Source organism: Notamacropus eugenii, chromosome 3 (assembly GCF_028372415.1).
Source record: "Notamacropus eugenii isolate mMacEug1 chromosome 3, mMacEug1.pri_v2, whole genome shotgun sequence".
Lineage (NCBI taxonomy): Eukaryota > Metazoa > Chordata > Mammalia > Diprotodontia > Macropodidae > Notamacropus > Notamacropus eugenii.
The window spans coordinates 182,294,292-182,322,150 of record NC_092874.1 but is presented as its reverse complement, the minus strand read 5'-3'; the positions used below and the strand labels follow the sequence as shown (position 1 = coordinate 182,322,150).

General features: G+C 35.5%; 1 protein-coding gene across 14 annotated transcripts in view; it reads right to left on the bottom strand.

The window, feature by feature from the left end:
* SOX5 (SRY-box transcription factor 5) overlaps positions 1-27,859 on the bottom strand; it is a 1,296,482-nt gene that overhangs the window by 163,384 nt on the left and 1,105,239 nt on the right. For 11 of the 14 annotated variants that reach the window (XM_072653487.1, XM_072653486.1, XM_072653490.1 and 8 more), the window contains one exon: positions 9,526-9,649. In XM_072653487.1, coding sequence (XP_072509588.1) covers positions 9,526-9,649 — 124 coding nt within the window. The remainder of the gene's footprint in view (positions 1-9,525; positions 9,650-27,859) is intronic. The other 3 variants (XM_072653498.1, XM_072653484.1, XM_072653495.1) reach the window with 1 other exon arrangement.

Genomic DNA, 27,859 nt, shown 5'->3' with positions numbered 1-27,859 from the left:
ACAATCTCTATTAATGCCTGGAATATTCATGTTAATAAGATTTTAGGACCACTGCACCATCAGAGCACACCCACTTGGGCAGGTACTGAAAATAGAAGATGAATTGGGCCTAGATAGATTTGCAGAAAGAAATTGGGCTGGATTATAATAGGAAATTGCTGTTTTCAATGTTTCTAAGTTGAATATATGTGTGTATGTATATAAATATGTAAAAATAGATAGATATGCTCTCTATCTATGTCTCTATTGCCTATTTTTGGGCTACTACTGTTACAAGCTTTGGGGTAGATCCATAGCTGAAGGGTGGTACATGGATTATGATATGGCTATAAACTACACCATTCTCAAAAGAATCAGAATTATAAACTACCCATATAACTAGAAAAAATAAGGGAGGTGTATCTTGATGGCAAAGTATTAGTACCAGTGAATCAGCACAGAAACAGACACAAATGAAGAGAAAAATAGTTGAATAGGTGATGCAGTGAGGAATAAATGATAATAGATAGACTGAGACAGTCTGCCACTGGCCATGCTGCATTCCCTTTCTGGCTTCTGACTCTTTCCAGACTTCACCATTCTCCAATGGAAATACCTTTTCCTCCCACCCTTCCCCCTCTCACCTCCCTTTTATATATTGTCTTTCCCCATTAGAACACAAGCTCTTTGAGAGCAGGCAGTGAGTTTGATGGAGAGATTGTGATCTTCACTAGAAGAGGGTTTAGTCACATCAATATGATCATGGATCATAATATATCTAATATATCTATAATATATCTAAATATCTACGTATGCAATTTAAATATGCACTTTTTCCTCCAGTAACAGAAGCTGTGATCTAAAAATTATTTCAAATCACAATTTTCAAGAATCTGTACACATCATATTAACTTATATGTACTTTAAGATTTACAAAGTACTTTTGTCACAACAACCCTATAAATGTAGTGATCATTATTCCCTTTTTCCCTTGAGTAGATTGAAGCACAAAGAGGTTAACTGATTTTCCATGATCATGCAGCCAATTGCATTGGCATCCACATATTCTCCAGTTGTTTTGATCTGAATACAGACAAAATCTTAGTTTGATGGGAAATTAATTCTCAATCTCTCATTATTTTATATTTAAAATCTCAACTTCCATAACATCTTTACTACTAGGTCATTTCAACTCTTGTGCTTGTACTAACTCAGATCAATTCAAAAGAGCTGACTTAAATTTTCATCATGTGAATTTATACCTCAGAAGTTGACAAACAAGTCAGGGCTTGGTATGTTGTTTTGTGGATTGTCTAGACCTAAGAAAAAGTGATAGAGAAAATTTTAGTAATGCATTTTTAACTTCAAAGTGTATTGTGTGTACATTCTCCCTCTCTACTACCAGAGAGCTGGTTACTAAACATTTACCAGCACACCTCTAATTTCAACCTTATTGCTTAGTTAGTCTAAAAATATTTTTAGATTAAAAGCACTATGTGATTTTATTCTTGGATATATGAATGTAATATGAAATTAAAATAAAATCCTGGGAATAAAATATTAATTGTATCATGTCAATTAAATGTGAATTGTTTGTTTTGTAGACTCTATCATATTTCTATTAGTGTTCTAACATTATTGAATGATTTTCATTCCAGTATGGCCAGTGGTTATAACTACACTTTGCTTTCATCACCCACAGCTGATAAGCCCATCGGCCTTGGAGGAGAAAAATGATCTAGCTTATGAATGATATGAACATTTGAGAAGAAATGGAGACAAAGATGATGAAATAATGGTCACTGTGTTAGAGCCTGATCCTTACCCTAAAGCTATGATACCATGATAATGAGACTGTACCCTACTAGGGCAGCACAGAATTGTAAGATAATGCATGAATGTATGCAGCAAGAGAAGTGGAAGGCAGTTGGTATCCTGGTATCAGGTAAAATGGAAACAGTCTACTTCTGGGCCACACTGTTGTATTGATAATGCATTTTTGCTTATTGTTAACGGAATTTTGCTTCTTAATGGGAAGACCTTTCCCATCCATTAACAGGCCCATGTGATCTGCTTAAGTCACATGGAAGCCTGAGTCACATGAGTCAAGTCACATGGGACAGGAAGGGGTGGAACAGGAAGAGGCGGAGCTAGAAGAGAGCTGAGAGGAAGTTAGTCAGAGAGCAGGCAAAACTGAAGGACGCAGTCAACAGGCAGCTGGATGTGAGTGAGAAAAAGGCATTTTGTTTAAGGAAAGCCTGTTTGTGATTTATTTAATGGAGCTGGTTTGTGGGAAGCCTAACAGAGGGAAGGCTTGGGGCTGGTGTTGCCCTCTGCATTGTTACTGTGTATGAATTTCTTTGTTGCTATGATGGATTTGGCTTTCTGGTATTGGAATAAATGTTTTGGTTCTGTCTTCCATGTGGAGAGTCTGTTATATCTCATGATTCAGAATTGTGCCTGCATATTCATGGTCGTCATAGGCACTGTGAATATCATGTTGGCATTATCATTGTGGTATTTACCTTGGAGTAAGAGATGGAACAATAGAACAAGAGGTTGGCTAGATGTCACAGTAGATAGAGCACTGGTATTGGAATCAGGAAGAGTCATCTTCATGAGTTCAAATCCAGCTTCAGACACTTAACTAGCTCTGTGACCCTGGGCAAGTCATTTAACCCTGTTTGCCTCAGTTTCCTCATCTATAAAATGAGCTGGAAAAGGAAAACCAAGAGAACCTCAAAATGGAGTCACAGAGAGTTAGACATGACTGAACAGCAACAAGAAATAGTGACCAACCAAAGTATCCTAGGTCATGAATTCCCCCATTAACTAGTCACTGACTTTTTGAGAGGGATAGTCTTGAACAGAAAAGTCCTGAAGCCTGCCAACTCCCTATAGAAGTGCTGAGGTTAAGTGTGAATCTATGTACCTAAGACATGTCTTTTAAAATCCTTAGCTTGCTTGTTGACCAAAAGGGGTATTATTGCTGGGTCTAGAAGGAGTATAGACAGTAAGACTATGTAGGGGTTATTTGAATACCTTTGATTTTTTTAATTGCTTTTTCTCCTGCTGTGATGATTAAAAAAGTGAATATATATGCCATATTTGAGAGGTCAGTATCATTATACTATGCTTGTGTGATTTAATTCCTTTAAACTGTAGCAGGGAACAGAACAGAGTAGAGTAGTTGATTTGTTTCTGTTTATTAACTGGTTCATGTTTTGGTAGCTTGGAGTCTAGTTCATGAATCCATGCATGTCATTTTTAGAATGAGTAGAGGAGTGCTATCACCCATAAAAAAGGTGGCATTCTGGGAAAGAGGTAGTTAGTAGATAACCATAGATATTGACATTACCCCATGAGTGCCCTCTGGGTTTGGGTGGAGTACACTAAGGTAAGTATGTGCTTACTGTTCTCACTGTTGTAAAGAAGCAGATGAGAAATCATACTACACTGCTAACCTAGTAAGGAAGAAAGAACAATTTCATTTTTGTTCATTTTCTGTACTTGTGCTTCAGTTAAGGTCTCCTTTTATGTGATATAAAATGAAGAGAAACTAATCTCAATCTGAGTCTAAAATATAATTTTATTGCAATACTTTTTATAGAATTTATTGATCTTTCAATAATTTCTGATGTATAGACAGAAACTTCGAACCAAAACATTAATCTTGGCCTATATACCATGATATGGTATACAAAACAAGTCAAATCAAATCAACCACCATTTAACAGGTGTTTACTATGTGCCAGGTTTAGAGATAAGTGCCAGGCAAAACCAAAACCAAATCAAAACCTGTCAGTTCTTCATACCTGACAAAACTGCAAGCACATATAGGTTTTAAAAATGATGAAGCAACATCATTTCTCTTCACCCGAATTTCTTTCAGCTGTAAAGTTTCCATCACCACCATAGACCACAATCATTTTCATAGAGTCTATCTATATCAGTATTGAAACAGTAATAGAAAATAGAAAGACATACATTCTCCTTAATGCTGACGGAATGGTTTTATCATCTCTAACTAGGAACGACCTTAAGAATTCTGATATGATGAAAGACACCTATTGGCTTATTATTGTTAGAAAAAAGTTAGCTTCAAATAATCATATTACATTTGAAAATGCATTTGCAAAATTTTTAAAAATACTTAAATGGACAATGTTAGATAACTCCATCAAACAGCTGAATTTATTCAGAACTTTGGCAGCATAATTTGCAACTCACTCATTGAGTTCATCAGGATGAGTTCATCAGGATACAATCCTACTCAGAATCACATGCAGAGCTGAAAGGGACCATTCCAGGACTGTTTTATTGTTGAAGAAAGCTATTGGTAACACCTGCCCTTAAGTTTTTTCAAAGTAAAATAGTCTCTTTCATTCTCTATGATACAGAATTCTATGGTTGTAACAGAATATTTGTCAAATATTTGAACATATTGATAAAGACTCATTTAAATATCTTTCTCTAGGGAAAATAATGTGTTCATATCCTCATGGCCCACATCTGTGCAAAAGTAGGATGATCTTCCATTTAGGCAAAATATGGATGTCAAATTCCAAATTTTTCTTTCTTTCTTCATTCTTTTCTTTTCCTTGATATTTAACTCCCTAGCTTGACCAGGCTGGAAGTGGAGTGGTCATTCACAAACCTAATCCTACTTCTGACTGACATAGCAGCTTTGTTTTCTATATGCCAACATCACTTCACATGGAGGCACCCGTATGGGAATGCAAGGGACCTGCTTCTGTGTTGCCCTATGACATGAGTGGGAGCAGGCTTTTCCGCTGGATGCATAACTGAAAAAAAACTGTCTTTAAAACTACCAGATTTTGACACTCACTCTTTCCAGCTGTTCTCAGAGGGGTGACCCTGTTCCCATATAGCATGAGTACCATGAATTGAACTGGGTAAGGGGAAAGACAACAACTTTCCACTCTTTACTCTTAGACTGCATGGCCTCAAGAAATGGGATTTAGGTTTTGTTCTGGTCAGGGTTTTCAGTGTCCATTTCATGTCTAGGTGCAAAATAATCAAAACCCTGATCCCTGCCAGATGTAGATGAGCCATGGCAAACTTGGAGTCAGAATTCTGGGCCAAAAATTTTCAGCCAGCTCAACAAGGGATATTTGACTGACCCTAGAGCACAAGGGGCTTAAGTCTTTGACCTGGGATTTGGTGGTGCTGTTTTAAATAGGAACTAGGCTAAGCAGCATACCTAATCCCCCTCCCTACTAAATGAGATAATATTTGTAAAGTGTTTAGTACAGTGTCTGGCATATAGTGCTTTATAAATGCTTATTATGTTCCCTTTACCCCATCACAAAGACTTAGGTAATGTTGGGGCAATTATCCTTCTTTCTCTAGGTTTTGCAGGGTATGTTACTATAGCATTGAAGTAAATATTCATTTGTAAAAGCTTATCTGACTGTTAAGCAATAAAATTGATCTAGAGTATGGGGACCCCTAACCCCTAACACTGAGAAAACAAATCAGTGGGGGCTGGAGTCAGTGGCACAGAGACTGGATACCCCAAATTCCTTTAAGGTAGTTATATCAAATTATGATAGAAACAGGAGCTAGTGAAATGTGCCTGAGGATCCCTAAAGGCCATATACTGATTTAGAAAACTGCATATGAACATCATCTACGTTCTCTTGTATTTGTACTTATTTCATTAAATCGTTCCTGATTAGATTTTAATTTGGTTTGGTTTGTACTTGGGAGTATTACCGACTGGGGCAAATGTTAGACACTTCTGCCTTACAGGTATTGGTGAACTTGAAAGGAATGACATAATATAACATGTCTGGTCTTCAGGGAGTGGGGGCCAGGGGTAGTCACTATTATGTAACACATACCAAAAGCTTCCTTAAAGACATAATATTTAAGAAAGAACCTAGTGGCCACTGGGTCTAACAATCATTTATCCACATTTTAAAAATTTAAGTCCTATGTTATTATATTCTCAGAAAGCAGTACAATATACCTGAATGATACTACTTTAGTTTCCTGTAGAAATACCTTCACTGAGTTAAGATTTAATCTTATGCCTCTGGCTTATATGGGGGTTGGTTTAAGAAATATTCCCTCAGAATACATTTTTCTACCTTTTGAAAAGGCATAGATGAAGACATTGGCTTTTATGTTATCCTGTGTCCCTCAAGTAAGAACTTAGGTAATATCCTTTTTTCTCTAGAATTCATTTCTAGGAAAGTATCTCTACCCTCTATTTATATTCTTCTTACCACATAACAATACAATAACATATTTCCCTAGGTACTTCTGAACTTAATTCAATTCCTAGATATAGAAATGAATGTAACCTGATTACCTTATACAACCATTTTTCCTGCTTCCTTCTCTTAGTTTTGTCCTTCAGTTCTTGTTAATTGTCTTAACTTTAGAGGACATTTCAAATCCTTTTTGGAAGCAGGTGGGGTACACATCACAAATATAAATATTTATGTATTTGAAATACGAACATTAGTTTGTTTTGCTTCTTAACCTGTTTCTTCCCTTGGGGAGATTCCAAGATTCCTTTAAAATTCCAACAAAGATGAACACATTATATTATAAAAGAATATGGGAGGAATTCAAGAAATAGAAAAATTGATCATTATAATAATGACATTTATATTACACTGTTCTAATAATAACATAACATCCTATAACATAAGTAGAAGTCAGAAATTTCATTATCCCCATTTTATAGAAGAAGAAAACTGAATCTCAGCAATGTTAAATGATTGCCCTACCTCCACCCCAGTCACACAAATAATGGCAGAAATGGGACTTGAACCTGTCTCTTTACTTGTACACTTTTATCCTCCATATTCTTTCCTACTTAGATCTTGATTAAAAGCATGATTAAACTATGGATACTATGTATCCACTATGGATACAGTTTCTCCTTATCAGGAGCTTGAAGATGACATTAAAAATTCTCTTGGTATCTCATACTGAAAACCACTCACTATCACCACTAATTAAAGCAATTATCAATAGGAAATTCTACACATCTTGCATAAGGTGTGGTATAAAATAGGCTAGATTACCATTTCTCTTTTTATTCTTCCCCCTCCTATTCCTTACGTATAATGTAATTAAAGAGAATTCTTGACTACTTTTCACTTCCACTCAGCTTCTCATTCTAACCAAGTCAGATGTGCCAGGGAATCAACAAGGGCAGAGTTTCCTTTTTCTACTGGCTTCTGCTCAGTTCTAGACTTTGGCATGCTATTAGTACCTAGCTTGCCAGGAGCAGCATTCTGTTTGATTTCCAAGGTTACAAAAAAGACAGTATATTACTTGAAATTTTAAGTACTGAAGGTACCATATGAACATCATATGCTTAATATACTAACAATTTTTAGGCAGGGAAAAAAAGCCATACTGCATCGATGAAGAACAAATTAAATCCGTCTAATGGGAATGAGGTAGAAGTGTTCTTGACCTTTTCCAGGACTCTTGTTATGGCAGTATTCATATTTGGTGAGGTTTTCTCCTTAGGGTAGGATACTATAATGGGATTTGCTTCTTTTCTTTAAAACATAAAACCACTGAAAAAAACCAAATGAGTCTGCACGCAGATAGTGCTACTGCCGATGGACATGACTGATGGTTTAGACAATGATTTCATAGTTATCAAAATATAAAGGGTAACAAAAATCATTATTAAAAATAAATGAAAAAATAGAAAAACTTCTTAAAATTGCCTTTTATAAAACAACAGAATCGAAATTGCATTTGAGGGGAGAAAAGGGGTAGTGGAGAAGAGTGAGGTCCAGATCTGTGATTTCTTGGAGGGGGAACTCCCCCTGTGGACTCCCTCCCTAAGTGCACACCAGCAATTCTTTGGTAATTTATAGTTTTAGAAAGTTGCCAGGGGCAACTACTCATGCAGAGAAAAGGCTCATCTTTAGGTCTCTGAGGTTTCGCCTTTACCCCTCTATCCACTTCCTCTAGTTTTGTAATACTTTATTATCAAAATACTGTATTATCACAGAAAAATTAGAGGATTTATAAACTAATTAGTGGTTCAGTGTGCAGATTATAATGTTAGACAAATTTAGAGGTAAGCATAATCCAAACTAGATTTGGGAACACTGGAAAAAAGTTACGAGAAACCATGATCACATAGGCACCAATCTAACTCATGTATCACTAGCAGTACTAAAATTCACTAACTCCAAAATGATTTGTTAATTTTTTTTCTGACACCTACACTATATTTCTTTGAAGTGATAGGAATACAGAAACAGTAACACAGTAACATTTTACAAAAAAGAAAAATAACACGCTTATAAAATTGATGGAAAGCTTTTGAAGAACATGAAGAAATAATAAGTAGGAGACATGGAAATACAGAAACATTGACTGATAGGAATCTGTCTACATTAAAGCCAAAGATGAAATTGGTGTTGACCTGAATTTTACATCCACAACGAAGGCTGACCGAAGGGGTCCACCTGTCCTTACCATCTGGCCAGATGTTATGTTCACCAGTATTGCCATTTCACCCCAAGTACTCTTAGGTTTTGTCTTTCACCCTTTGCTATGCACTAAGGACCACCAAGCCTTTTTTTTTTTCCCTTGCAGCTAAACCTTCCTGTGAGTGTTATTTCTCCTACTTAAAATGTGAGCACCTTGAAACAGGGACTGTCTTGCTTTGCACTCTGTATCTCTAGCTCTTTGCATGGTGACTGGCATATAATCAATCTTTAATAAATGCTTTCCATATATTCATTCTCCTTGTCAAAGCCAAGACCCCCATTTCATTCTCAAAGTCATAAACAACCCTCACTTAAGAAATAGCTAGCAGAATGATAAGGCAACAACTTATTCCCACATGTGAGTTCAATTTTACTAGAATTTCTTGAACACTTTTCTATCCTAAATTTTAGAACAGTATATGTCTCATATCGACTTTCAAAAAGATTCTGTAATTATCCATTCACATCATTACAAATGCATCACCTTACTATGCTCTTCTGACTAGTCATCATATTTGAGTGAAATTAAATTCAAGTTCATCAGTTTGCTCACATTTTAAAATCTGAATTCTGCATTTTGATCTATCAAGGCATGTATTCTGAGTATGTAATTTTGATGTCAATATTTCAGGTTTTAGAACTATATTTTCCCAAAACTGATTTCAGAATATACAACTTAGATTTTGTTAAAAATATAGATCATATAGCCTATGCATATATTGTTCAGTGTGCATGTGGAGCCATATTTCAATCTTTAAATAATTTTTTAAACCATCAATAATTTAAAAATATACTGACGAGTTCTAGTTAAACAATCACAGAGGTACGAAACTAAATAACACAGTATAAATCTTCCCTTCAATAAAACATACACCATTTATGTTCAATTTAATATTAACTTAAATCCCTTTTCACACCCGCCTGGTATAGTCTTTCTAAAATAAATGTGATATATCTGTGAGCTCACTTTTTGGTGGGGCATTAATAGCAAATGGCATGAACCCACCCTCCACCCACTCCCAAATGGAAAATCAAGAATACTTACTACATCCTGCCTTGTAGCTGAAGCCCGGAGGAAGGAGAAATCCTTGCTGGGCAGCTGCTGCCAGTGTTCGCTGGTCTGGAGGGAATACTGGAATCATTAATGGAGGCAGCTGACCTTGAACCTGCTGAACATGAGAAAACGAATCAAAGGGAGAATTCTTTTTTTCCTGGTGTTTAGTCCATTTACAATGCTGGGACTTCTCATCTGAGGTACAAAGTATGGAATCACCTTAATTACAGAATAATTGGACATGAGATTTGGAAGTGATTTTAGAAGCCACTTAGTTCAAGTTCCCGCCAAATTCAGGAAACCTCTTTACATCATGCTTGATACATGCTCATCTAACTTCTGCTTGACATATCCAATAGGTTCACTCCTTTGAAAACAGCCTATCTACTGTTGTAATGTTGTAATTACTTTCAAAGGTCTTCTTTTGCTGAGGTAAGGAAGGATTATCTTCCTTTTTATGTTAAAAAAAGTAATTATCTTGGTACCTCTTCTAGTGCCTAGTACAGTGCCTATTTCAGTGTTCTGCATATGGGGAACATTTAATAAATGGCAGTGGAATGAATAAATCAATTACTTGGTCCTAGTTCTACTCTCTGAAGGAACACAGGGTAAGTATAATTTTTCTTCCAAATCATCGCCCTACAAGTAGTGGGGATGGTTGTCATGTGGGGACAGTTGTCATGTCAACACTTAGTCTTCTCTTTTCCAAGCTAAACAACCCAACTCTTTTTCATATGACATGTTGCAGACTTTCAAACACCTCACCATCCTTATTGTCTGTCTCTGGATGTAGTTTAATCAACATCTTTCTTAAAATGTGTCATTCTTAAACACAATACTCTGAAAAACACAGAGTGGGGGGAGGTATTAATGTCTCTTCTGATATCAGACGTCTGTGCCTGTCATGAAAAATTGCATGTCTTAACTGTATCAAAAATACATACCTGCATTTTATGTGTGTGTATGTGTGTATATATACATGTATATATATACATATATAACTTAAACTAGCTTATTTTCAGTTAATGCTAAAAATTATCTGCCTTTACTAAGGAATATAAAAGCTATTTTAAAACACACTGACACAGTATTGCAAAGGATTTTTGTATATATATAGAAAAATTCAATACACATATATTCAATAGACATTGGTGATTCATCAGAGTAATTTGCATTATGTTCAGTGAGTCTGCAGAACTCCCCTCTTTTCTTAAATCTTAACTAACATTCAATTTTCAAGTAAGTAAGCACAATAAAATGAAATCTCCTTCAAAATTTGTTAAGACAAAATATATATTTATAATGTTTTTAGTCAAAGAAAGGTTATATTTGGTTTTCTTAATGTATGGGGGATGGAGTTAAGCTACCCCTGAAGTTAGAAAAATTCAAAATGAATTATAAAGGATCTTTCCTTCACTTAAAAAAAATCCATAATTTGGTCATTTTTAGCATTAACACATAGTATTTATAATTCTTTTAGATATGCATAGTATATGATCTTTGCACTTTAGAAACCTACTATATAATGCAGAATGTAGCAATATAAATGTATATGTCAAAAACCAAAATCTTTATGACTAAACAGAATTCACATTTTTTTCATTTTTCTATTGTAAAATATTTTAATTTTCTTCTTAGAAAGTGGGTATGAGGAGGGAAAGGTAAAGATTATCACCTTGTCTTCCAGTTAGAAAATTGCACTGAGACTAAATTTACAAATCTTCAGCTAACAGGAGGTAATTTTAATTCAGCTTGAAACAATTAAAAATAGTTAAAGCTAAAACTTTTGCAAACTTTTCTAACACATTTAGTCTTTTGAGTGCTATAGTATTCATACACACACCATCCATGGGGATCAGCTCACCCACAGCTGAAATTCAGCCACCGTCAGTAGGGAACGTGGCAGCTGTTTAAAAGCACACAGCAACGTTACACAGCAGTTTCAGCCAGAAAATGAAGAATATAATATCCAAATGAGATCACAAAGGGAGTTTAGGTAGGCAATATATAATTACTCAAACTGGAGTTAAGCCAGGATCAGGATGCTAACTCCCCATATTACAAAAAAAAGTATCATGGGATCTGCAATGACCACTAATGATCTGTTATTTCATATTTAATAGAAAAGGTAAGGCACATATGTCAACTGGCTGACTTACTCTTAGGGAAAAAATGGTATTAAAATTAAGTAGAAAAGTAATTTCCCCTTCCAATCAATCTACTAGATTAGTTGAAGAAATCTCACTGAGAAAGCATTTATATAACAATAGAAGGATAAAAAAATGAACATGATATCATCTTCAAATTTGCTGCTTAAAATCTGCTCCACACCTTTCACTCCCCACCAGACATTTTCTGCTTGTCCCACCTCCTGCTTTATTTGATACAAGACAAAGACAAAGTAGCCATATTCTTTCAGAACAAAAATGAACAGCCATGTGGATTTTTACATAGTACTCTTCTTCGGCAAAGAGCCACAGAACTTTTTTAAAAATCGTTTCCAAGGATGAAAGTGACTTTGCCAAGCAAAGTGGCTTCAAAACAGGACTCAAAAATACTAATAGAAAGACAGATGGTTCTACTAAGAGCTTGGCTGCCAAAAAAAAAAAAAAAAGAAGAAAAAAGCAGAAAAAAGGAATGATGTTATTGAAGCTGACTGCAAAGTTCTCTGATGACTGTGAATACTTTTGTCCCATTGCAAGTGCTAACTCTGCCTTCAGGGCTGATAGAGCTAAAATACCAGCCTCCCCACATTCTACCTCCCTGTGCTCTCTCCCCTCCAAAATAAAACCTGTCAGTGCCAAAGCCCACAATCCAGCAAAATCCTACACTTGATTCTGACTGACTGCTCAACAGAAGCAAAATATTGCACGGAAGGACTCCCATTTAGGAATAGACTCAGAAGGAAAATTACCCTTTTTTCTCTCAAAACTGTCTGTCATATTTTCTTTTTCTAATTCCCCTTTTCCTCTTCCCTGCCACAAAAGGGCCCCTGAGCCCTATGAGTTCAGACGATATAAACTCAATTTGTGTAAGGGAGGGGAGGGGGAGGAAGAAGTAGCACTGCAGAGACATGAGAATAGTTTGCAAGGATTTAAAATAATCCAGTCAAAACACAGTGCAATTTTCCTTCCAAACTACTAGTACAATAATATCTCCACTTTATTTCCTTCAGGGCAACTGTCATTTCTTTTTAACTAGATTGCTACCAGATATAATAGAAACTGAAATATTATATGGTCACTGACTCTTCCTTTATATGGCTCATTTCACTACTGCATTTTAACTTTTACATGATGTGTTTGTTAGCATTGTTGCTAGGATGTAACCATTTAAAAATGATATAGAATTGTCTTCCTTTTCAATTTTAAAGCAATGAAGTCTATTTTAAATGCCATATACAATTGATTTACACATTTCCCCAATAAATATGCTGTTTTTTAAAAATGAATGATTCATGTATATTTGGTATTTTCTTATCCAACATACTTTTCTAATAAGTAGAATTCAATTTGTATAATTTCAACCAATAGAATAATGAAAAAAATAAAATAGCTATATTAAAATTCAGTGACATTTGTTTACTGTAATTTAGTGTAATCTCTATGTTCTAAGATGATAGGATAATTATTTAGGGTGACAAGACAGGGTGACTGTTTACCAAAAGAATAATTGTTGGGGAACAGACAGATGTTTTCTTTGCTGAGGGAAACTAAAATCTTTGGGGGTATTGCACCAGTCATAAATAGCACCTGTTTTTGAGAGTACTTAGCTGCAAAATATTCCCTGAAGGATAACAAGGGTATTGATCATAATCTCTGAAGCTTGAGGCATTACTTTATGATTGAGATTTCTTTAATTTCTTGAAAATAAAACTTGATACAGCTGTTACTTGAACAAAGAAAAACCCATTCTTTATCATAAATTCCTATTTCCCACAAATATACGTGATTTTGTTTTCATTTTTTACATAATAAAATATCTTGATTCATTCATGTGCCATTGCCTATTCAAACAACTGCTTTTTCTCTTTGTTAGCAAAAATTCACATTGTTTTATGTCATATGGTACTATGTCAGTTATAATAAGCAGAGGAAAAATAGGACATAAAATATACCAGGCAAAGCAAAATATGCTGCAGATACTCAGTCTTAGGAATAGATTATCCAAATAATTTCATTACAAAATGCACCTCTAAATGGTTTTCCCATGTACCATGTTTTTGTTTTGAGGTTCTGTTTACTAGTTCATTATATAATATTACAAAATACCATATACTTCAAATGTCTAAAATATCTGGGAGTCTACCTACTAAGATGTCCTCAGGGATTATATGAATTCAGCACAGCTAGATAGCCAGCTAGAGCGCTGGGCCTGGAGTCAGGAAGATCTGAGTTCAAATTCAGCCTCAGATACTTGCTAGCTGTGTGACCCTGGGCAAGTCACTTAACCTTTGTTTGTCTTAATCTAACAGAAAAAGAAATGACAAAGCACTCCAGCATCTTTGCCAAGAAAATCCCATGGACCCTATGCTCCATGGGGTCATGAAGAGCTGGACACCACTGAATGACAACACATGAATACTTTTAACAAAAATAAAAGAAGTCTTACATAATTAGAGGGACATTGTTCAACACTGAACTGTGCTAATATAACAATAAAAAAGGGCAACACTATCTAAATTAATTTGCAGATTTAGTTTCATACTCATCAAACTACCACGGACTCATTTGTTTTAAACTAAGCAAAAGAATAACAAAATGAATCTGGAAGAACAAGAAAGAGGTCAAGAATCTTAATGGAAATAATGAAAAAAATAGAAATGAAAGGGAGTAGCAGTACCAATTCTCCAACAAAGCTGTAATCATGAAAACTATTTGGAAGTTTTAAAATAAATGGAAAAGTTGATTGATGGAACAGGTTAGGTAGAAAAAAAAAAAACAGATGCAACTGAATGTAGTAGCATAGTATTAAAACCAAGATCCTCAAATACTAGGGAAAGGACTCTATCTAAAAAAAAAAAAAACTTCTAGGAAAACAGGAAAGTAGTCTAGAGCAACATCTGACACCACACACTGTGACAAAATTTAAAAAATAAGACATCCAGAGAAGAAAGGCAATAGACATCTTCCTTTTATTAATTATATGAAGTTATGAATGTTTGCTCCATCTAGGTGGAAAAATTCTTATATAAACAGGGATAGGGATGATCCTAAAATGTTTTGTTTGTTGATATAAAATAGACAATATTGATTGTATAAAATTGTAAAACTTTGCAAAAGGAAAATTAATATATGGAGAAATTTTCATAGCATCTTTATCAGTCCTATTACACAAGATAAACAAAGAACTTATATGTGTATGTATCTGTATGTCTCTCTGTCTCTCTCTCTCTCTCTCTCTGTCTCTATCACCATCCTCCCAGTCAATATGTAGATAAAGGACAAGAACAAGCAATTTTTAAATGAAGAAATACAAGCTATCAATAACTGTATGGAGATTTTCTCCAAATCACTAATTATGAGGCTCACTAATAATAAAGTTAAAAAAAACCTCAGTATTATATGAAAAGCCCATTAGATAGACAAAAATGAAAAAAAAAAGAAATAATAATTGTTTGAGGAATTTTGCCCTAATAGGTACATTAATACACTACTGAAGGAGTTACACATTAGTAGAATAATTTGAATAATTAGGAAAAATTTGAAATTATGAAATTTGAATTTGAAACTGTAAAGTTGCTGAACTGCACATACCCTTTGAACTATTAAATTATTATTAGCATATGTCCCAAAGAAGTCATAGACACACCCAATAACAGGCTATTACAATACTCAAGGAATGAAGTGATAAGATCCTAAACTGAAGCTAGGGCAGTGTCAACGGAGAGGAACAGGTGATATTTGAGAGATGTTGCAAAGGTGAAATTGGGAGGCCTTGGCAAAAGCTTGAATATGGAAGGTAAAAGAGAGTGACAGATCCAGGATGGCTCCTGGGTGGCAAACCTGAGATAATGGGAGGATGATGTTGCCCTGTACAGTAATAGGGAAGGTAGGAGGGGGCTAGGGTTTAGGAGCATATCGAACATATTGAATTTAAGATGGACATATTGAATTTAAGATGTATACTGGACATCCAGTTAGAGATACCTGAAAGGCAGTTGGAAATGTGAGTTGAAAAGTGAGATTAGAATAGAGATTAGAGATCAGCTGAGAGACTGGAGCAGGAAAGGTAACTTTGAGAATTATCTGCATAGTGACTGCAATTAAGTCCATGCGAGCTGATGAAATCAAGGGAAGTAGTATGAAGGGAGAAGAGAAAGGGCCCAGCATGGAACCCTGAAGAACACCTATGGTTAGAGGGTGTGATATGGAGGAGGATCCAGCAAAGGAGATGGAGAAAAAGAGGTCAGAGAGATAGGAAGAGAACCAGAAGAGAGTGGTGCTTCAAAAAACTAGAGAGAAAACAACATCAGGTGGAGAGAGTTATCAACAATGTCAAAGGATGCAGAGAGGTGAAAGAGATTGAGGATTGAGAAAAGGCCATTGTGTTTGGCACCTAAGAGATCATTTGTAACTTTGTAGTGAGCAGTCTTTGTGGGGTGATAAAACTCAGAAGTCAGATTGGAAGGTGTTAGAGAAGAGTGAGAAAAGAAAAAGTGGAGGCATTTAATAGATAGCTATTTTGGGGAATTTAGCCACAAAAGACAGAAGAAATATAGGACAATAGTTGCCAGGGATGGAAAGATCAAGTGAGGGATTTTTTTTTCAGGATAGGGGAGACACGGGTATGTTTATATGCAATAGGAAAAAATACAGTAGAGAGGGAGATATTGAAAATAAGTAAATGGGTGGGGAAGACAGAGGGGGAGATCTGATGGAGGAGATGGGATGGAATGGGATCACTTGAGCAGGTTAGTCTTATTAGAGAGTAAGGCCATTTCATCACACTAAACAAGGTAAAGGAATAAAAAGTAGCAGAGGGCACCTGAGTGGTAGGAGATGAAGAGGGAAAAAGATGGCCTTCATAGCCAAAGGCATCAGTTTTCTCTGTAAAGTATGAGGCAAGGTTCTCAACTGAGAAAAAGGAGAGGGGTAGATCCATGGGAGGTTGCAAAAGGGAGGAAAAGGTTTGGAAGAATTGCTGTGGAGAGTGGGATAGTGAGTTGATTAGGAGATATAATAGGATTGTCTAGTAGCAGTGAAGGCCCAGTTAAGGTTATATGAAATAAATTTGTAGCGGCCCCAGTAAGAGCAGTGCGTGACTTTCTTCATCTTCGTTAATCAGAATGTACATAGCTGAGAAGGTGACAAATCACAAGAGGGATCCATGGACGAGGTATAATAATAATAAGGGCATAATAAGAGAAGGGGGCAAGGAATTCAACAGAGGAGGACAGGGTAGAGTTAAACTGATTCACCAGGGAGTTGAGATTAGAAGAAATGTAGAGTATGGCTAGTGCAGGAGACACAAATTGGGAGAAAACTGAAGGATCAAGGAATTGAAACTCACCACACAGGAAGCCGGGTGTTTACCAGATCTCCAGAATGAGACATAAATTCTCAAATATGACCAATATGTTGATTTCTTTTGCTTACTTACACATACATATTACAAGGGACAACTTCTACTTGGAAAGAGTTGAGAAGAAATATTAGTGGGTCACAGATGACATGAAATAGTATCAACAAGGTATTAAAAGAAAATGTATAGAACAGATCACAAATAGAGCAATTTCCTATTCCCTTGTTAGATTTATACTTACTAGCTGTGTGACCCTGGGCAAGATACTCTGTTTGCCTCAGTTTTACCCATTTGTAAAATGGGGATAATAATAACGTCTACCTCCCAGGCTTGTTGTCAGGATCAAATGAAATAACAATTGCAAAGCACTTAGCACAGTACCTTGCCACATAGTAGTGCTATGTAACTGTTAGCTTTCACTATTATTACTATTAAATAACATTTCTTTTTAAAAAGCATATAACATGTTCACAATTTCTAATAAAATCGTTTCCTGTTCTTCCTATTTTGAAATATTTGTACATATTAATGATTAAGTTAATGATAAAAAAGAAAATTAGAAAGAAATGTCTCAGATGTCCCAGAGGTATCTCAAACTCAACATGTTAAAAATAGAATTAATTATCTTTCCCATCAACCTCACCCTCTTATTAATTTCCTTATTTCTGTTGGTGGTCCACCATTATTTATTCCCTTCACTCCTATTCATAAACTTGCATTCATATTAGACTCAGACTCATAGGATATTAGAGTTGGAAGGGACCTCAAACAGTCATCTAGTTCAACCATTATATGAAAAGAATTCCTCCTCTAATACACCTAAAAAATGGGCATCCAGAACCTGCTTGCTGCTTGCCACTGCAGAGAAACTCATCACATCCCCAAGCAGCCCATTGTACTTATAGATAGCTCAAATTATTACGAAGCTTTTCCTAACATTAAGCCTAAATTTATTTCTTTAAAAGTTCTGCCCATTCCTCCTGGTTGTACGCTCTGGTGCTAAACAAATCTAATTCCTCTTCAAATGATAGCCCTTCAAATACATAAAGCCAAGTATAATTTTCCCTCTCCCTCCAAGTATTTTCCTGGATAAACATCCCCAGTTCATTCCTTTCCTTTAACTATTTCTCATATAATATGTACTCAAGGTCCTTCCCATTCTGGTTGCCCTTCTCTGAATGATGTTGAGGTTAATAAAGTCTTTCCTAACTATAGTACTCAAGAATGATCACAATCCTACAGAAACAGTGCGACAAAGACATAGTACAGTGGGGCTATTGCCTCTATATTCATGGAAGCCATGCATATTTTACTGTACTTTAACATACTATTGATTTCTTTAGTAGCCACATTACATTTAGTTTGTAGGAGGATTTGATCTGAGTTTTGAAGGAAGTCCTAGAATCCAGGAGATGACAGTGAGAGCCTTCCAAGTATGAGGGACAGCCAGAAATGAGTTACAAAACCCAGAGATGGAGTGTTATGTATCAGAAAAAGCAAACAGAACAAGGCTGGGTACTGCATAGTAAGTGGAACAAAGTAAAGTGATAGAGAACTGGAAAGTTAAGAAGGGGTCAGGGTGTGAAGAACTTTAACAGCCAAATAGGATTTTATATTCTATCCTGAAAGTTAAAAAAGAGGCACTAGAATTAACTAGGTGACATGTCATCCAGTCACATGTTGAAGCTTTGCTCCAGGGAGATCATTTTGGTATCTGAGTGGAGGATGGATTGAAGTGGGGAGAGACTTGGAGCAGGGAAACTAACCAGAAGGTACAACAATCTTGGTGTGAAGTGATCGGGGACTGTACCAGACTGTTGATGGTGTGAGTCCACCCAAAACAGAAAGGAACATGTACGAAGGTAGAAATGACAAGACTTGGCAACAGACTGGATATGTGGGGTGATTGTTAGTGATAAATTAAGGATGACATGGTGAAATTTGAAGCTTGGGTGATTAGGAAGATGATGGTGTCCTCAACAGTAACACAAAAGTTAGTCAGGTTGGAGATAGATAATGAATTCTATTCTGAAAATGTTGTATTTGAGATGGATATGGGACATGTAGTTTGAAATGTCCAATAGGAAGCTGGAGCTGTAAGACTGGACATCAGGAGAGGAATTAGGGTTGGAAAAATAGATTTGAGAATCATCTACAGTTATAATAAACCCATGGGAGCTGATGAAATCAGCAAATGAGATATTCTGGAGGGAAAAGAGAAGAGTGCCAAGTACATCTACAGTTAATGGACATCATCTGTGTGGAGACCCAACACAGGAGATAAAGAATGAATGGTCAGATAGGAGTTTGGTTAAAAAGGAGAGAAGAGATATATGATGATAACTATTGGGTATTGTTGGATTGAATAAATTTTGTTTTGTTTTTAGGATGGAGGAGACATGGGTGTGGGCAGATAGGGAGACAGTGAGAATCAATGAAAAAGTGGGGGTTGAAATCACTTTCCCTTAATTTCCATGTCCTATTGATTGTACCACAATACTGATTGCATCTTTTATATTCTCTCTACCAATAAGACCACCACTCAGCTTATGTTCTTATCACCTTTGGCAAGGTATATTGTAATTGCCTTCTAGTTTGTCTCCTTACCTCTGATCTTTTCCCTTTCCCTTCATCAGTCTTCCTTTCTTAAATACAGCTAAGTGATCTATAATCTCAGTGATTTGTAAATTCTTTCCAATGATGCAGATTAAAACCACATCCATGCCTCTCCATTCTGTATGAATGGAGATTTCCATAAATTTACCACAGGAAGTCCACCTAATATGTGAGAGTTCTTTAGTTTTTTTCACTGCTATTCACATGGCATCCCTTGCCATATAATCAATCCATCTTCTTGTTCTACAAACATAGTTGCTCAGGAACACCTTTTATAACTGCTCTTCTTTGACATTCCTCATTAGTTATATGCCGCAGCCTACTCACACCAAGTCTGAGATGTGATTATCAGTTATTCTTCCTAAACTATGTTTTAAACTACATTCCTTGACCCATGGCCATATAACAATCACAAAAGAATATTGGTATTGAAAATATGAACCTTTGTTCTTCCCTAGAGGAATCTTGGAATCCTTCAAATAATTTTACAATTTCCTGAAAGTAATTCAGCTTGTTTATCTCCACCTGTATAACCCTAGGCCAAAATTGTTGTCTATCTCCATTGTCTGTGTTTTGTCCATTGAAATGTGTGTCATAATCCAGGCAATGTTCTTCATCCACTTGATCTTTCCCATGTATATGGTCAAACTAAACTTTTGAGTGGTTACAGATCTCTTCCCAGAGGCTCTGCAATGCTCCAGGGCTTGATACACAATATTATATGCAAACACGAACATCTGGAGAATCTAATAATCTACAGAAATCCCTCTTCAATATGGATTCCATACAAACGTTTTTATCATAGTGAAAACAGTTTTGGTGAGAATACATTTCCTTTTTTATGAACTGATTATTCATAAGGCTGATAAACAAGATTATGTTTTATTATATATTTTAGGGAATCTTAAAGGATTTTAATGTGTGGGTGAAAGATTTGTTGTAAAAGATAAAAGAGCCTTTAAGGAGGCATTTTGCTCTACTGAATGAATTTTTTTTTTTTTACAAAATTAATAAACACTAAGCACAGTGGGATATCATGTTCTCTACATATTATCACAGGATTATAGATTTTGAGCTATAGAAAAGAACAGGACTTGATAGTCATTGATTAAAATCTCTTTACTTGATAGATGAGAAAATGAGGCAAAAGTAATTTGCCCATGGTCATCTAAAGTAGTAAATCTCAGAGTCAAGCTTCAGACCACCTCATTCCAAGTCCTCTGTTCTATCCTCTATATCACACTGTTTTCATTTATTTGAGTTAACTGCAAAATTATAAAGATTTTGTCCATTGTTGAATATTGTTAATACTCTCATCAAAGATGTATTTCATTCATGCATAGGTAACTGACAGTGAATTTGGAGAGATAAGAAAGTATCTTAATAGCAGCTGACATTTTCAGTTACCTTTAAAAATTGTATTAATATACTCTAAGTTTTTTCCTACATCTTTCATATTTCCCTTTTATTCATGTACTTTGTGTATCAGTCCCTCAATGTTCTCACAATTGCATTGTCCCCAGTGTGGCTTTTCTCTAAATATACTTGGCTTAATCTTGCTGTTTGTTTTTCATTAGATCACCATTCTCTGAACTAAAGTGACAAACTACTCTTCCTAAAACAAAAATCTGACTCTGTTTCGCCCTTTCTTAGGAAGCTTCAATAACTCTTATATTTAAGATTAAAAAAAAGAGTACTTCTAGGTTTGATATCCAAAGCCTTTCACAATCTGGCTCTGGTATACTTCTCTGACTTATTAAAAATCATTCCCCTCCACTTACTGTATGTTGCTGGGGATGGAAGCTCAATTCCAGGTGGACAGTCTCGGGCGGGTAAAGGTGGGAACTTCTAAATCTTAGAGTTCTCACGAGACCCCCCAGGAAACGACTGGGAATCGAGGTGAACCGAGCTATCTCGTGTATTTCCGCCTCTTCCCGTGAGAAACGTGATGGGAGAGAGCTCTCCCCGCCCTCGAGATTGTCCCGGATCTGGGCACACTATTGTTATCTAACAGCACGGTATTCAGATGCAAACTATGCTGCTGAAGAGCTTAATTAGGATCAGGAAAGCCTGAAAGCGCTCTTAGCGCGGGAGGGGCGCGGACACGACAGAAGGCTCCGCTTTTCCTCTCTCCTCTCTCCCCTCCCCCTCTCTCCTCACTTATACTTCTACTTCCAATCTCTTACTGTAAGATCTTTGCCTCCTTGGGAGATTCTTCGCTCCCTCCTAAGGAAGTATTCCCCCTGCACTTGTAACTAGACCCTGAAATAAAGCTCAACCCTTGTTCGACTCTGGAACGTCCTTTCTCTCATACGAGCATCCGGTTTGGCCAACCGAAGACCTCCGATAGAGGTAAGGGAAGACTCGGGTAGCCCTCAGGCCTCTAGGCCTGGCAGTATGTTTCCTATACAAACATTCTCTAATTTCTGTCCTTGCATAGGCTATTGAATGAACTTACTCTCCTCAACCTTTTCTTATCACTAGTTTCCCTCATAGTTCAGCTCAGGAGGCACTTCATGATCCCTATCCACCTCAGGTATTAGTATCCCTTTCTCTGAAATTATTTTGTACTTAGATTTAAATTAATAAATATATACATGCGTAAATATGTGTGTGTGATATAGATGTGTATGTATTTACTTATGTAGGTATATTATACACTTACATGTATCCATATATACATTTAGATGTGTACATACACATAATTTACTTATATGTCTATGTTTTTCTTCACCCTTATAAGATTGTTCAAGGAGGGAACTGTTTCATTTTTGTATTCCTAGTATTTATCACAGTAACTAATATGTAGGTATTTAATAAATGCCTTTTGAATGAATGGATTAATTTAATCTCTTGGTATCTAACTTTTTTTAAGTGCTTTTCGTTTGAAGACAATGTAGATACAGGAGGAATTTTTCCTATCTACACCTGTTGTATATGAAAAAGTGTAGAAAGTTCCTTGTGAGTGCACTCCCTCTACCAAGGTGGATCAATAACTATTCTGAAACATATTCTTAGAAGGTTTTTGGAACACTAAGAGATTAATTGACTTATCCAGGGTCAGAGAGTCAGGATGTGAAAGAGATAGGATTTGAATGCAGGAGGGTCTTCCTGATTATGAGGCCAACCCACTGTCTACTATCCCATCCTGCCTGTCTTTAAAATAGTTAGGTATATTCATTTTTATATTAATAGTTATAAATGCAAAATTAATAGTAGATGACATTCATATAAATGCTTTATGGTCAATAACATTTTCATCTCAGCGATCCTCTGAGACAAGCACTGAAAGTATTATTTCCATTTTACAGATAAGGAAAATGAAACCTCAAGAGCTTAGGTGAAATACAATTAGGATGGAGATTAAGTCCACCGCTAGGAGGGGACTGAACCAGCTCTTGAACTGAAATCATCTTATTCCAAATCTTGTGCCCTTCTTGCTTCATCACAGCTGCTACTTTAACGCCTATGCTTACTCTGTCATTTTCAAATAAAATATCCTCAAGGAAAAATTCAAACCATCAAATGTGTTTGCCACCTCTGAACATTATTTTGCCTCTTTTCAAAAAGAGTACAAAATAGTAGCCACACAATTGGGAAACTAGCTAATTTTAATGTTTATGATAAAAATGTCAGTGGTTTTTTGAGTTGGAGCAGGACTTTCTTCAAGACCCAACACCTCTCTCATCCTCCAGTTTCAAAATGATCTCATCCTGATCAACTTTTCTTTCAGCATTTTGTCTGAATCAATAGAATGTTCATATTGCAATCTACCTTGCATCACACATGCAACTTATTATACTACAAATTCCATTGAGGGAAAGAGGCAAGGTGCTAGTTCTATGTTGTGGAAGTAGTTTCATTTCATCTTGCATAGTGTCTAGGTGTTTAATAAAAGTTTATTGAATTTCATTTAAAAATCTGAATGAGCTAATTAAGTTTATTTTTTTTTTGCCAAGTAAGGAATATAACTGTTACCATACAAAGAATTATACATTAATGGAAATAGATCACTAGGAAAGCTTACAAATGGACTGATAATTCCATATAGAAGGCTATTCAATTCAGATACCATGGAAACCTAAGCAGCCTTTACATAAGATGAATCAAAGAAAGCACCAGAAGAAAGCTCTTGGTGACACACTAGACAGGAAGAACACTGGTCCTGGATTCAGGAATATCTCAATTCAAATTGAGACATTTACATACTTAGTAGCTTTGTGACTCTAGGCAATTCACAACCTCTGATGGCTGTTTCGTTGTCTATAAAATGGTGATAACAATAATAGTACCTATTTTAAAATGCTGTTGTAAGGATCAAATGATATAATATTTATAAACCACTTAGTATAGTGTCTGATATATAGTAAGTGTTATATAAATGCTTATTGCCTTCTCTTCCACCGTATTGAATAGGTGAAAAAGGAACATGTTATTTCTTTCCAGTTCTCTTTTTTCTAAGTTCCATGCGGGACGTAGTGTTAACATTAATTTCTAATGTCACTTTTAAAATTTCCTACTTGCTTGACTAGAAGCCTATTTTGATTTATTTAAATGTAATTCTCTTTTCTCCCCTTGGAATTTAAATGATTTACCTGGCAACTAGGTGGTATGATGGATAGAGTGCTGCATCTAGAGTTCTTGATGGTTTAGTAGGTAGGAAGGGTACTCAGCCTGGAGGCATCAAGATATGAGTTCAAATTCAGCCTCAGACACTTACCAGATGAATAACCCTGGGCAAATCACTTAACCCTATCTTCCTCCATTTCGTCATCTGTGCAATGATGATAATAATAGCACCTACTTCCCAGAGTTATAAGAAGAAAATAAGATAAAATTTGCCAAGCACTCTGGAAACCATAAAGTGTTATTTAAATGATATAACAATAGTTATTATTATGCAATTTTCCACCTATATGATTATTTTCTTCAAAGATCTATATACATTAGGGACCATTTCCACTTCCCACAAGAAGTTTCTGATATTCTTCATTCTGTCAATATCTAGCCAAACTCTCTTTTTACCCCATATGCATTACTCATTTCCTCTGCTTTTTTCCTTATTTTGACAACTTTCCATTCTCAGGCTTTAATTCTATCCACATATGACTCTTTATTTATATTCATAACTTGCGTATCAATAAATTCAAGCAGAAAAATCCATGGGGAGTGAAGATCAGTCAAAGACTGCTGCCCTGCCTTAAACAAATTCAACAGAATTCTTCATTTTTAACAAATTGTTCCATCGTTCTCTACATTTAGCCCCTATATTATTGAACTGCAGAGGGTGATCCTGCCGCAACCTATAGACTCCTCCTGCTCTGTTTAATTGTGTTTCTTTTCCCTGCTTAGCCTTTAAACCCAGTCTCTGTTCCAGGATGTATTTCCATTCCTTCAAGGAAAATAGTTTCTTTATGGGATGATGATCTTTAATTTGGCATTGTCAAATTTTGTTTTACTAAGAACACCAGGGAATTGATTTTTTCTATTTTTCTAATGAATAATATAATTTGATAGTTGACTGTGCTCCTAAACGTACCTTCTTCCTGGTATATCTTTGACAACTGGAATAATTAAAATTGCTATGTTTGTTTTAATTAATGTGTGGGCAGTGAACAAAAATTAGAAGTTATTTAATATCATGTAGTAGGAAGTAATTCAAAACCTTTACATCTTGAAGACTTTGAAGATTTAGGTTATATTAAATATGTTCCCTGAATCCTTTGATTAATCCCCTCGTGTTTCTTTAATCTCATACCTTTAAAGGCCATTTTAAATAAAGCAAATGTGTGATATACTATAGGCTAAAATGACAATGGTGCAAAGCTGTGTATTTTAGTACTATGCTTAAATTTGAAAGAACAGCCAATTATTGCCCCAAAGATTGTCTTATCAAAAAATTCAATGAATTCTTAAATATGATGGGCAAAGAGTAAAGAAAACTCAGACCAAATGTTAGTGGAAATTTCAGTGGTAAACATATTTGTAGTATTGGATAGCCTCTAATTACTGTCAAGGGAAATGCATAATAAAGACTTCTTTTCAGACTTTCAGCTGTTCAGCCTTGTTTCTGATTATCCCCTCAGTCATTTCTTAATAGAGTTCAGTTGTACCATTAACTATCCAATTTAAAAAATAAAATAAAATTAATCAAGACCACTAAGCAAACTTCCTTAACGAACTCCTATTCATACTTTTCACTAGGCTATACCATCATAATTCATAGCTGATTTGGCAAATTGCCAAGATATTATATACACATTCTTCCAAGTTCATTCATCTTTCATAATAGACTTTTCTTCCATTAGTTAATATTTAGTTAGCATTTAAAATATCGTTTTTTTTGCTGGTACTACCAATGCCACTACTTTTGCTATTATATCAAAAATGCTAAATTACTTAGGTTTCTGTACAGACTATCCCCAAACTTGGCATAAACACAATCCTTGCTCTTATGGAGACTAATCCCGAAAATAGTGAATGTGGTAAAATACTTTGTTAAGTGAAGGTCCCCCAAATGCAGTAACTCATGTTACAAATACTAGAAAGAACAAAAGAGAAAGAAAATACTATTTTTATTTTATAGATGATTGAATATTATTCAATATTTCATATATAGATTGTTTCTTTACTAAACCTTTCTCAGCCTACCACAAACAACCTGTTGGTTTCTTGTTCATAATTTTGAAGGGGAGGTTAACAACAGCTTTACAGACATACATATTGAGCAAACAATGTCTGAGTTAACATGAGAGAGGCAGACTGAGGAGACTGACAGGAAAAAGACAGGGATTCTATAATGAATTCATAGAAAGAAAACATAAAGAGTATGCATTTTCAACATTTTCCTTCTGATTTCATGTATATACTAAATGTGCAATCAAGATTTCTACCTTTCTCCCTTTTAACTAGAAGCATAGTTTACTTTTAGTTGAATTTCTATGCCACTATAGGTATTAGAGGACAATTTACATGTGATTTGCATTTTTTTTGTACTTGTGGTTTTGATAAGTCTTCCAAACCTAATGACTGTTCCTTTGGCCAGCAGCATAAATGCTGTAATCACACAATTATTGTGCTGGGAACAGTTTAATTCAGCATTTTGTTCTCAACCACAGAACAATTACTCAACAATTTTGGTTAACCAAACTAGCTAGCTGCCTGGAGAGGAAGAGGAATATTCACAAGATCTATTGTCTTACACAAAAGGCAGTCGCTAGATCCCCTGTAAGTTTCTAGTATAGCAGAGCTCACTTCAGCTCAACTAGTTCATCTTTTCAAGGAACTTTCAGATCTACTACCTAACACAATGAAAAGCTATAAGCTTTCATTTTTTGAATGCCTTTTTTTGCTCAAAACTTTTAACTATATATTTATATAGATATATACTTAAAAATTGATACAAAATAGTGACTGAATATATAGATGCACAATGTATCTATACATTTTATATATGTAATGTATATATATATAATGTATAACAATGAGTATTTTGTTTAGATATTATAAAAATGGAATAATAATTTTTGAATACCCAGCCACGTACCATTGCAGTCAGTCTGAAGCATATATCTTACACTGATGTTTCATAATGTCATAGATATGACTGGGATCTTGAAGGCTACATCAATAGAACAGAAGGTCTGGCAGGTTCTATCCAGTTAGGCATGCTTAATGTAAAATCCTATCAACAAATTGTATCTGCTTTCTGAGGACCACATAGGTAATTCTGCAAGAGAGGACAGTAGGCTTACCACTAGGTAACTGGCCATGGCAACTCACAAACGAAAATAGGCAGAATAGATTTTGGTCCTCTCTATCCCCATTGCACGTCTTCAATAATGGGGACAGCGTGGTGGAAAGAGAGAGTCTGTCAGCAGTATGGAAGATGAATTGGAGAGAATATATAAGAAATTTATGTGGCAACAACTGTTGCAGAGGATTATGAGGTTAACAATTCTACCTTAAATCACCATATACTTCAAGTCTATGTGACTTCACAGCAAAGGTGAACATAGGAAAGAATGGTAGAAAAGTGTATTGGAAAATATGGCTTAGAAGTAAAATTTAAGAAGGTCCAAAGATTTACACATTATACACAAATGAACTCCTAGATATAACAAAGCACCAAATGAAATCAGAAAAAAATTAAACAGATTGTGTGTGTGTCTGTAAGACATTAAAT